At 47.3% G+C, this 12705-nt stretch overlaps 1 protein-coding gene across 5 annotated transcripts in view; it reads left to right on the forward strand.

Moving 5' to 3' along the window:
- The window catches only part of LOC133118056 (cullin-9), a 42770-nt gene extending 31537 nt beyond the window's left edge, over positions 1–11233 (forward strand). For 3 of the 5 annotated variants that reach the window (XM_061227711.1, XM_061227712.1, XM_061227714.1), the window contains exons 29-42: positions 132–261; positions 678–880; positions 1492–1754; positions 3187–3562; positions 3688–3828; positions 4163–4327; positions 4730–4893; positions 5440–5533; positions 5726–5800; positions 5919–6029; positions 6325–6442; positions 7599–7732; positions 8741–8832; positions 9676–11233. In XM_061227711.1, the coding sequence (XP_061083695.1) occupies positions 132–261; positions 678–880; positions 1492–1754; positions 3187–3562; positions 3688–3828; positions 4163–4327; positions 4730–4893; positions 5440–5533; positions 5726–5800; positions 5919–6029; positions 6325–6442; positions 7599–7732; positions 8741–8832; positions 9676–9895 (2286 nt within the window). In that variant the 3' untranslated portion in view covers positions 9896–11233. The remainder of the gene's footprint in view (positions 1–131; positions 262–677; positions 881–1491; positions 1755–3186; positions 3563–3687; positions 3829–4162; positions 4328–4729; positions 4894–5439; positions 5534–5725; positions 5801–5918; positions 6030–6324; positions 6443–7598; positions 7733–8740; positions 8833–9675) is intronic. The other 2 variants (XM_061227713.1, XM_061227715.1) reach the window with 1 other exon arrangement.
- The last annotated feature ends 1472 nt before the right edge of the window (positions 11234–12705 follow it).

Genomic DNA, 12705 nt, shown 5'->3' on the forward strand with positions numbered 1-12705 from the left:
TTTAACTAGCTTTGCAGCTGCTTTGTATTCGGTCTATTGCGGGTTTCTGTTCTTGTCTTGCTTCCTAACCCAGTGAATGTTAGTCTCCCGTGGTGATTGAGAGAGGTCTCTCTGCCCCCCCCCCTTCTCAGGCCGTGTCTGTGGAGACGCTGCAGCAGGCCACGGGCCTGTCCCCCACCGTGCTGATCCACGCACTGAAACCCCTGGCTGCGGAGAAGGGCATTCTGCTCCACACGTGCTCCAGTGAGGACCCAGTCAAGTGTGAGGTCACCCTTCCTGCCCTCTCATTTCTGACCCCACACCTCTGACGTCTCATGTCTGTCCCTTCATGCTCTCTCATCTCTTACTCCTCACCTCTGACTTCTCATCTCACCCTTCCTGCCCTCTCATCTCTGACCTCTCACCTCTCACCTTTCCTGACCCCTCTGACGTCTCACGCCTAACAAATAAGGCCTCTGCAGCACTACTCAATGCTGCCTGATCTCATAGTTAATTAGCCAGATTTTCAGGTGTGATTCGAGATTTTTAAGTTATACTTGCAGGCGTCAGTTGAGTCTAGTCTAATGAAATGATTGCCTTGCGTCGAGTCAGACTTTGATCGGCAAAAACGGTTGTTTCCATGGCGATCTGTACACACGAGCTGACCGCGGGCCCCGTCTGCTTTGCGCCCCCCTCAGGGGTCCTGAGCCTGAATCACCAGGCCCTCGCCCAGGCCTCAGAGGACCACAGCTACTGCTACCTGCTGCCCAAGCAGACCTACCTGAACGTGGACGAGGACGCGGCCAGCACGCTGGAGAGGAAGAGGAACTACATCTACTGCCTGATCGTCCAGATCATGAAGGGCGAGGAGATGATGCACATCGACAACCTGGTCTTCAGGGTGAGACCCCCACCTTAACCGTTTGCAGTTCCGCCTTTGCTCTGAACACACCTGCTGTTGGCACGGAGGGGTTGACCTGCAGATACTCTTTGACTTTAGACACTACACTTTCTATAAAATGTATCAGCGCACAGACCCCACAGCTTATTTTGGTGCCAAATGATTTAGTTACAATAGCCCCACACATTCCTACTTTGTATATTAATGCTATTATGTAGCATTCCTTACATCAGCTATATATATTTACTTGTAAGGAATGCTACGTATTAGCTATAATATACAAGTTAATATTTGTAGCTGATGTAAGGAATGCTACATATTAGCTGTAATATGCAAGTTAATATATATAGCTGATGTAAGGAATGCTACGTATTAGCTATAATATACATCAGCTGGATATATTGACTTGTATATTAAAGCTAATGCGTAGCATTGCTTCGATCAGTAGAATGCAGTTTTAACGGCTGTTTAGAAGCACCAGAGACTCAATTTCAAAGCCTCCTGCACTTAAAAGAGGGAAGAGCCCACTACCTGGTAAAGGATCATAATATCTGGGTCAGAACCGGCCGTGGGTGTTCAGGCGGTGACCTCTTTGGCTCTCCCCCCCCCAGGTGCTGGACACGTGTCAGAAGCGGGAGGCGACGAGGCCCCTGGGCTCGGTGCGGTTCGCCTGCAGCACCACGGACGTGCTGTCCTGCGTCATGCACGTCATCAACAAGGGCTACATCCGCCGCAACGAGGACAGCCCGCACATCGTGGAGTTCCTGCCCGAGGACCCCAGCACCCCGCAGAAGGGCCAGGCCCACATCACCTTCAGCCGGGCCGAGCTGAAGAAGGGCTCCAGCCCCGGCGACGGAGGGAAGTCCCCCATCAGGTGTGCGGACGATGACTGACCCACGGGAAGGGGGGGGGGGTTGCGGAGGGGGCGGGGTGCAGCAGGTGCTAGGCGTCAGGGCCGTTTAGAGCGAAGGAGGGGGAGGCCGGCCACCCGCCCTGCCCGGAGCGGTGCCATCGACGGCGTGTGCCCGTCTGCCTGGGCGGGGTGTGCACACGTGTGCGTGCGCGTGTTCAGTCCCACAGAGTCTGCCGGGGGGGTTTTTATTGTTATTTTTGTTTTGTTTATTTTTTTAAGATTACCCTTGTCTACTGCAGCCTGTATAATCTTACTAATTTAATGTTCCGTGTTTTTTCTGAAAAAAAAAAGAAAAAGTAGATCCGGTTCTTGAGGAGGTCAGTTTGACTGAACGGTTTTCCGTCGACCGGCTTTTGTCAGTGCCGCCATTTTGTTTCTGTCTGCCGTCTCTGTCCCGCATAGCTTTGAATGCACCTTGAGTACTCTTAGACCGCACGAGCACCAGGCCAGCGGCAGCAGGGAGGGGGGTAGGCTGAGGGCCCGGGCTGATCCGACCCGCTGTGTTACGCCATGTCCTCTGAGGGTGCCTTAAATAAAAAGTATATATATAAATATATATATACGTATGTAAATGTTAATGCAAAACCAAAAGACTATATATGCAACTTGTGCTCATTGTGCTTTTGTTTTCGGCACACAACAGCAGAATGTTACCATCATTTTAAAGAAATAAAGAAAAGACATATTTGAACCTCCTTCGTTGTTTGTGTGTGTGTATGAAAACGTGTAGGTTTGGTGAGAGCACGTCCGTATTGGTATGGTGAGAGTAGTTTGCATTGACATCGGCATTTATGGCCACAGTGGGCTCTACCTTTGAGGCTAGTTTCTGTGAAAATCTACATTAAAGGAGTAAAACCTCTAAAAATCAATGCAATCATGCATTTTTCATCTTTCATGCATGAGTAATAAATGTGAGAAGTATATCCATCTTGGAAAAAATAACATAGTATTGCTCTTTGCTGAATATTTTCATTAACATTAACATGACAAAGGAATCCAGGGCTTACACTTTTTAAAGGCACAAGGTCTTAAGATGCTAGTGCTTTCTGTCAATTCTGCAAGACATTGTTTCCCAGGAAGGAAAAAAGGAAGACGCAAATCAGAGTTTCATACAAACAATTTGAGCCAAATTAAGTTGCCTTACACTGACAAACAAAGTCAGGCTTGTAACTCCAGCCCATGAGTGAGACATGAAGACCGATGGCGGATAGTTGTTAACCGTATAGCTTGCCAATTATCACCTCCTCCCCGTCCATTTTAGAGGTGAAATTCAGCCTGGCTTTGCTGGGGGGGAGGGGGTTTGGACTGCGGTTCCCCAGAGCGTAGCATGTGAAGACGGGCTCCAGGAGGCAGGGTTGACTGACCGGCAGCCTTGTGTCTCCCCCCCCTGCAGCCTGGAGGGTCTCCTGGGGGACACCCAGCGGGCCGAGGACGGGGTGCTGGAGGCGGTGCTGTTCTCCATGGGCCGCACCATGACGCAGGAGGAGGTGCGGCAGCTGATGAAACGCACGGTGCAGCAGGTCTCCTCCACCCTCAGCCTGGACCTGGACCGGGCCGAGCACCTGCTGGTGCACTGCAAGTGGAACGTGGACCTGCTGATCCAGCGCTACACCGACGACCCCGACACCCTGGTGCTGGCGGCCGGCCTGAAGGGCCGAACGCCCGAGCCCCCGCCCAGCCCCGTCTCCCAGTGCCCCGTCTGCCTCATCGCCCTCAGCGGGGACCCCGACGACACGCCCTCCCTCTGCTGCCTGCACTACTGCTGCCGGGTGGGTGTCCGGCGTAGACCTCCGTAATCAGCGCCAGGAGGAGAGCGCATCAGACCGTGTCTGTGCCGGTGCAGTCGTGGCCCTTTCTGGGGGGGGTTTTGACCAGCTGTTGTGTGTTCTTGCAGTCCTGCTGGCAGGAGTATCTCACGGCCCGAATCGAGCAGAACCTGGTGATGAGCTGCAACTGTCCCATCACTGACTGCCACGCCCAGCCCACCTCCCAGTTCTTCTTCAGCATCCTCACCGACAAGGACATCATCGCCAAGGTCTGTGCTGCTGCAGCAAATGAGCATTTAGATACACGACGCGTCTGACAGCACTGTGAACGAAGTATAAAATGCGTCTCACACCACTGTTTATGTTCTATAAGACACATCGCACAGTGCTGTGCATGTAGCATAAGATGCGTCTCATGCCACCGACTGTGTTGTAGAAGCCACGTCTCGCAGCACTCTGCATGTAACGGTGTGCATGTTGTGTAAGACTTGTTTGACGGCACTGTGAGTATGTGTCGTATAACACGGCTGAACCCGGAGGTGCTGCATCGCTGCCTGAGTGACCCTGCGTCTCCCCCCATCTCTCTCCGCTCCCCTCCTGCAGTACGAGAACGCTCTGCTTCGGGGTTACGTGGAGTGCTGCTCCAACCTCACCTGGTGCACCAACCCCCAGGGCTGCGACCAGATCCTGTGCAAGGAGAACATCGGCAGCATGGGCACCTGCTCCAAGTGCTGCTGGTCCTCCTGCTTCAGCTGCAACTTCCCAGAGGTCAGCGCTGCGCTCTGCTCCTCTCTGTTCACTGTACCATAGAGTGCATATCACTGCTCTGCATCACCAGATATTATGATCCTTAACCAGGTAGTGGGCTCTTGTGCTCCTCCCTCTTTTAAGTGTAGGCGGCTTTGAAATTGAGTGTCTGGTGCTTCTAAACAACCGTTAAAACTGCATTCTTCTCTCTCAGATAACACACTCAATTAATTCTCAGAAGAGGCATTAAATTGGATCACCTCAGTATCAATGGAAGGGACCAAAATAAAACTTCCAGTGTTAAGAATACAGTTGACCATCTGGTTTAGTCTAGAGTTTCTATGTTGTCATACTCACTGTACCATAGAGTGCACTTGCACTGTACAGTTTGAATGAAACGTGTGGGATGTTTCTGCCTCCCAGGCACATTACCCAGCCAGCTGCAGCCACATGTCCCAGTGGATGGATGACGGAGGGTACTACGAGGGCATGAGCATGGAGGCCCAGAGCAAGCACCTGGCCAAGCTCATCTCCAAGCGCTGCCCCAGCTGCCAGGCCCAGATCGAGAAGAACGAGGGCTGTCTGCAGTGAGTATCCGCCCCGGAACCAGGCCAGAGTTAGAACCGGGGCCCCTGTCTGAACCCGGGGGGTGTTTCACAAAGCAGGATTATTGAGTTTGCTGGATAACTGCATTGATTAAAACCCAGAACCACCCCCAATCTGGAACATGGACTGAAGTAGAAATGGCTGCCCTGAGTTTGAATCAGATCACTGTGTGAACCAGGTGTGGGTCTGAACCATGTAGGCGTTTGAATATAGCCTGATGAGACTACTGCTCTTGTGAACCTAAGTGACCTGGTCCCAAAACCACCCAGATTGCCAAGGTTAGGTTTGAAGCACGTTTATTTAGTGGTCTGTATGGCCTTTAAACTGTGCGTACGGCTTTCTCAGAAGTGTGCTCCGACCTTAGTGAGAGTTGCCTAGCAACGTAACCGTGAGCTGAACTTGAAGACTCCCAGCCTTTGTTTCTAAGTGGGATCTTCCGGATAAGGGCCCGTTGAATCCGAGGTTAAAATGGTGTTGGAAGTTTAATCTCTAACTGGCCGAATGTCTTGTGTTTCTTTGTGCCCCAGTATGACTTGTGCCAAATGTAACCACGGATTCTGCTGGCGGTGTCTGAAACCGTGGAAGCCCACACACAAGGACTATTACAACTGCTCCGCGATGGTGAGGCCCAACCGCCTTCCCGAGAGTGCTGAGTGTTTATGTGTTGAGAGGGAAAGCCTCCGAGTGTATCTCCATTTGTGAATTAATTGCGGCAGACCTGGAGCACAGGTGTACAGTGTGTGCACAGGTGTCGCTGTGGCTGCAGGTAAGTAGACGATCAGTGAAGTAACAGCTCTGATTTTCTGTGAACAGGTGAGTAAAGCTGCCCGCCAGGAAAAGAAGTTCCAGGACTACAACGAGAGATGCACTTTCCACAATCAGGCCAAGGTAAGACCCCCACCCCCAACCCAACACTAGTTATAGCATTAGGTGTTTCACCGGGTATTGCGCGTGGTGACGGTGACGTGGATGCTACACCAACTCACCAGCTGTCCTCTTATTTCAGGACTTTGCCATCAATCTGGAGAACAAGGTCTCCTCCATCAACGAAGCACTGCAGATGAAGTCCTTAACTTTTGTGATCGACGCCTGCAAGATTTTGGCCCAGGCTCGCAAGGTCAGGAAGGTCTCTCCGTCCCGCATGGTCTTGTACAGTCTTGCTGGGCAGTCTTTCCAGGAATTCCGGGTTATATAAAGAGTCCATATTTGTCTTTTAGATTATAGTTAGGACTAAACAGAAAATGGTCATCAACCAGTCACAGAAAATTCTGAACTTTTGGATTAAAAAAAGGATATGGAAATATGTTATTTTTCCAGTTGTGGAAAATGCTCCGGTTGGATTTGTGGAAAATCTGCTTCTTCAAATCAACGGTCTTTGAAAGAAGCTTTATTGAGTTGAACATGTGTGACAGGTGCTGGCCTACTCGTGCGTGTACAGCTACTATAACCAGGACACGGAGAAGATGGACGTGATGGAGCAGCAAACCGAGGCCCTGGATCTCCACACCAACGCCCTGCAGATCCTCCTGGGTGAGTGCGCTGCTCCAATCAGACCCTGGCACGGCTTACTGTTCATTCAGTCTGCCACAGCTGTGCATCCAACGAAGCAGACCTATGCATGAATTAAACCAGTGCCGTTGATTTAATGGCAGATGTTCATTGGTTGGCACCAATTTGGCCAGTATTGCGAAATCATTGTGGTTACAGCCCCTTGGAAACTCCACACAATCCCTCCTCTTGGCAGGTACTTTCCAGACTGATAAACCATTGCGGAGAATATGTCATAGGTATTAAAAAATATATATGTTTATTAACTCCATAAGTGCTTGGAACCTCCCAAACTCCCCACAATCCCTTTAAGTGCATACAAACAGTGAGTGACTAACAGTGAGTGTGGCTTAATTAATACAACAATATACTTTCACACATCTATATGGATTCACATTGTCTATACGTGTCTATTTTTTTATCACATTTGTCTTGATATTAAATGCATATTATCAATCACATTGCCTATATTGATTATGACATTTGTGGCTACCAATCACATTGTCTATATTGATTATCACATGTATGGCTCTTGATATGAGTGCATATTACCATACAAGTAATGGCTGATGTAGGTCGGTTATGGAGCTGATGTGGGTCCTGTAACAGGGCTGATGTAGGTAGGTTACGGGGCTGACGTAGCTAACCGTGGGTGACGTAACCAGGCTGATGTAGGTAGGTTATGGGGCTGACGTAGCTAACCGTGGGTGACGTAACCAGGCTGATGTAGGTAGGTTATGGGGCTGACGTAGCTAACCGTGGGTGACGTAACCAGGCTGATGTAGGTAGGTTATGGGGCTGACGTAGCTAACCGTGGGTGATGTAACCAGGCTGATGTAGGTAGGTTATGGGGCTGACGTAGCTAACCGTGGGTGATGTAACCAGGCTGATGTAGGTAGGTTATGGGGCTGACGTAGCTAACCGTGGGTGATGTAACCAGGCTGATGTAGGTAGGTTATGGGGCTGACGTAGCTAACCGTGGGTGACGTAGCCAGGCTGATGTAGGTAGGTTATGGGGCTGACGTAGCTAACCGTGGGTGACGTAACCAGGCTGATGTAGGTAGGTTACGGGGCTGACGTAGCTAACCGTGGGTGACGTAACCAGGCTGATGTAGGTAACAGGGCTGTCTCTGTGCAGAGGAGACCCTGCTCCAGTGCACTGATCTGGCCTCCTGCGTGCGTCTGCTCAAACCTGAGCATCTCAGCACCGGCCTGGAGCTGATCCGCCGCATCCAAGAGCGTCTTCTGGCCATCCTGCAGCACTCTACACAGGTACCGCATGCACACGCATGCACACACACACGCACACACAGTGACTGCACAGTGTCGACTCTCCCGTCATGTCTTCTCCAGTGTAGCACCCTACTGCCCCCTACTGGCCAGATGACTCATGCCTGTCTGCAGGCACCTTAGGCCTTCACACCAGACTTGCTTTCTGTAGCTTAGTATAATTTTGTTATTGGTATGTTACAGGTTATTGGTCTTTTACTTGTTAGGCAGAGAAGGATTCCCCTTATCCAGGGACCAGGCGGACAGTGCCTGGAGATAGATTTGGCAGGTTTATATCTGCAGAAAGGGTACAGCGCACTCCCAACGCAATGTCCAATATTGCACTGAAGATAAAGGAAATGCCTCAGCTCTACTTATACAGATTGTAAATGCAGTTTTGCAACTGCAGTTAATACATTTTGAGAGAAATCTACTGGAATACACTTCCTAATACATGCATAGTAAAATGACAGTGATTATATCTTTGTTTGTAAATTGAGTTGAGGCAACACTGCTATTGGCTCGTTTTGGCAGCTTCTTCCTTTTTTGTTAAACGTTTGTAACATGAGGACAGAGGAATGCAATGCAGCCAGCCCCCCTCCTGTTATCTTGTGGTACCAAGCACGGGATATTCCCAACCTTCCCTGCCTGCAACTTTCTGGAAGACACAACACAACTCCAGCTTGTATTTCACCACCCAAAAGCACATTAGACATGCAAAATATTACGGTCATTTCTTTGGGTCCAGTTTACAAACAAGCATTGCCCATATGGCTGTATATGAGGGACTATTAGTATATTATTCATGACCGCATTAGTTAAAGTGCTGTACTAATTGACGCTTAACAAATTATTTCAATGCTTTGGTTTTGAACATACTATGTTTAAAAATAAATTAAAATGTCTGGTATGTTAGGTTATATCTTGAGTGGTCACAGGGTGCGCTTGGGAACCAGTGCCCTCGGGTCTGCTGACCTCTCCAGCCTTTCTCTCCCACTCTCCCAATTGCAGGATTTTCGGGTGGGGTACCAGTCCAAGACCGGAACTGACCAGGACGCCGCTCAAGCGTCCAATCTGGCGAACCACACGGACGCGAACAAAGAGTGAGTTATCGCACCCCCGAGAGCCGGTCCTGCTGCTGGATCCACACCACGTCTTTGTTCAAGTGCAGTTCTGTAGCCTGCAAATGTGTTCTGTGCCAATATGTTCAGTGTTTTTCTGTCAAGTAAGCCGGATTTCATTGCCTTGCATTGCCGCGATCGGAGTGAGTCTGGACTGACTCAGGCAGTGATGTCCAGTCTTGTCTGAAAAGGGCCGGTGTGGGTGCAGGTTTTTGTTTTAGCCCAGCACTACAACACCTGATTCTACTGATCAACGTCTTGATTGAAGACCATGACTATTGAAGACCCACTAGGCTAAGACTGAGGCTACATTCAGAACTGCTGACTTTAATGCTAAATTCTGATTTTTTATTTTTTGGCTCAGAATTGATTTAGACTTCATAATAATTTCTGAAAGTCATTCAACAGTCCTGTCAGTCCATAAATATGACAGCATTAACCTGTCCCATAGAAAAATCACATTGCTGGTGTTCCTCTGGTTGGGAGGAGAATGCCCTTCTGTTCCAATCCTGTCTTTCATGGAGGACATACCCCACCCAACTGGTGTACTAAATTCATGCATGAACTCCCCAATCCCAATTTGAGTAAAAGTTGCTGTATTGAAATTGTTTTTCAATTGCTGTAAAAGTCACAGGCAACAAATGATCCTCATAAGAGCTAGAAGTTGGGAGGCTCCTAAAGATGTCTTGAGCAAGAAAACATGAGCGCATCCTTTGCGGAAGTATTTTTTCCGGAATACGTGACTTCTCTCTCCTCCCATCGTGCCAAGTATATGCCCACATCTTGTACCTGACGTTTCCCTCTCTCTCTCTCCCTCTCCGTCAGGGCGAAGTCGGAGGGGGGGTCCGACTCGGGCGACTCGGACAACGTCAACAACACGGCGGAGGAGGGCGGCGACGGCGAGGAGGAGGACGACGAATACGATGACGAGTACGTCCCGGAGTGGCACGAGGACTACGACGAGGACGACATCGACGAGGACGACTTCTTCTCTGACGACGATGAGTCCGAGAACCTGGAGAGGGACTTCAGCCCGTACGACTAAAGGAAACCTTACAAACACATACAAAACAAAACAAAAAACAAGTCACGCCAAGCTCCTGTCAAGCAATGCTACCACATACATATACCAGAATTGAGAGAAAAAAAGAAAAGAAAAAAAAGCCTCTGGAGTGTTTTTGTCTGAAAGGAACAGCTGGGTCATGTTTTACACGGGAATTAGACGGTGAATGAGATGCAAGCCTTTCTCATCAGAAGAGTTTAGGATAAGCAGGTCCCGTTCTCCCTGCGGACTCCAGTCACCAGTTACTGTCCACATAACCTCAGCCATCTGTCGGGCACTGTTCTTTTTACATAAATGTATCTGCAAACATTTGTTCTGTTAATTCATATAGGTTAAGTTTATACTATGAATTTTTTTTTAATTACTTATCTCGCCACTTCACTGCTGTCAAATTCAGAGGGCAACATTTCTGAAAATACATTGTTTTAAGAAATGACAGCCGGGATCGTAGCTCATGCCTTGGTTCAGTGTAGCTGCAGACTCCTGCCCCTAAAGGAGAAAATTGGGCGTGGATTTACAGTTCCACAAAGATAGAAATATTTCAATTATTAGTTTTTTTTATTAAATATCACTTGACTTGCCATTTTCATGATGCAGTATGAAATTATTTTCTACTCAAATGTATGCCTTGGTTTAATTTCAAATACATTGATATGCCTTTATTTTTAGTGGGTCAAAAACACTCAAGTGGAAAGTTACCTAATGGTTAGATTAAAAATATATATATTTTGATTTGAGCAATGGATTCCTGAAGGAGCATGCTTTTGACTGTTGAAATGGGGGGGGAAAGTGAACGGCAATTAATGAAAGAATGGTTAAGTGTAAATATTAAAGGGCTACTGGAACTTCAGTCCCATTTAAAACCTGTCTGAATTCTAAAATGGAAAATGTATGAGGGGGGGGGGGGGGGTGAGCAATGAATGAAGAATGTTCTTCAGGATATGGACGGCCCACCAAAGAAATGGAAAATGAGACAAACGCGTCAAAAACAAGTCAATCCACTCTACAAGGGTCTCATTGCAATAATTTTTAATTTTATTATTTCATCATTTACATTTTTTGCTAAGCAGCATCATATGTTACTTGCTTTTTCCCAGTTTGTTTTTTTCCTGGAAAAAAATGTAATAGTTTTTGAACATGTTAATGTTCATATATACAGAGATGGAGAGAGATCAGATACATTGGCAATGTCAGAATTTGCTGTAAGTTGAGATCCTTATATATTCATATATTGTTCATCTACTATGTTCTATCTTTCCAAATTAAAGTTGGAGTTGAGCAACTTTCAACTTACTAAATAAAAAGCTTTTTCTGCTAACACTTACTGCCCATTTTTAATAGTTTCTCAGAGGCTATATACGTTGCTTTAAAGACCAGGAAGAGCAGCTTTCGGCTGTCTGGAGCTTTTTCATTACTTATTCTTAAGACTTTATTCGTACTTTCAAACCAACAAAGAATGGGAGTATGTGCTTACCGACATTTTCCCCAGAAGGCAAGAGGGCCAGTCCCTCTTTATACCATTTTGCTTTGCCTAATACATGACAGATTATTTTAAGATGTTAAGCATTACAAGTTTCACACTGAGTCATGTGGACACTCCCCTAAACCAGAAGCCAGGGTTTAATGTCACGTCACATCTTTCCTGTACACATGTTATTTTCCCATTTCAACATATTTCTTTCTCAGTCAGCAATACCTCTCGCCCAATTGTATCTTGAAGCTCAAAACTCACGTTTTCAAGTGTCGGGACACTAGTCTGAAAGAGGAAGACCCACAGATGTCTACCGTTGCCTAGCAGAAACTTGTCTTAGCACAGCTGTTTTAATGTATCAGAAACACGGTCTATACATGCTTATAATTCTTAAAGCTTTTAAAACTTATAAAGGATTCGGAAATTTCCCAATTACAAGCACACTGATGGGCCAGGATCAGCTGGAGTACTTTGGTCTGTCTCAGGCTCTGAAACGGAAAGCATCTTGGGCACCACAGAACGTTTACTAGTCTATGTGTGAATGTTAAAAAGGCATATGTTTTTTGAAAACCAGGGTCTGAATGGGGCACAAGCTTTGTTATAGACAGTTTAGTGTATGAGCTTGGTGAATGGGTTATAATGGGTGCATAGAATGCAGGATATTGGAGATAAACCACCATGTTGTGAAGGGTTTTGGCAATTTGTTCTGCTTCTGTGCAGGCCTTTGAACTGTAATTGCAAGGAGAAGCTATGTGTATCGCAGTATGTCTGCATGAAAGTGCCTTCCCCACTTCAATGCCACGATAGGGAAGCATCCACATGCAGTATGTTAGCTTTGTAGGAACACCCTTTCCCGTACCTGAGAAGGATGGCATGGACTGCTGGCTGGTAAGTGATAATCCAACAGTGGTGATCTTACGAGTGGTCTGCTCTGCCTTTGCTTCAGCAACAGAGCAACTTGTGGGGAGGGGTGTAAAATTCAGCCTGAACTGTTTATCGCAAGCGGGACATATCCTCTGATGACAGCGTGTGACTTTCAAGGTGATGTGACCTTCATGTGAGGTGAAACTCATTTTGCTCCAAGATTTTATATTACCAAAATGATCAGAAACCATTTTAAGATAGGCCTACTGTATTTGTTCGTCATGCAGGTGTCAGTAGAAGGAACAAGTTTTGTATTATTTTATCTTCTTGCCATTGGCACTATGTAGGCTACACAATACTGGTGTCCATGATGGAGATGAGACCAGTCTAAATTATTTTGGTTGCATGTAGATTTCATTCAACTTCCACTGAATTCTAAGGATTCTGTTTGAAGAAG

This window comes from Conger conger, chromosome 18, assembly GCF_963514075.1.
Source record: "Conger conger chromosome 18, fConCon1.1, whole genome shotgun sequence".
NCBI classification, from domain to species: Eukaryota; Metazoa; Chordata; class Actinopteri; order Anguilliformes; family Congridae; genus Conger; species Conger conger.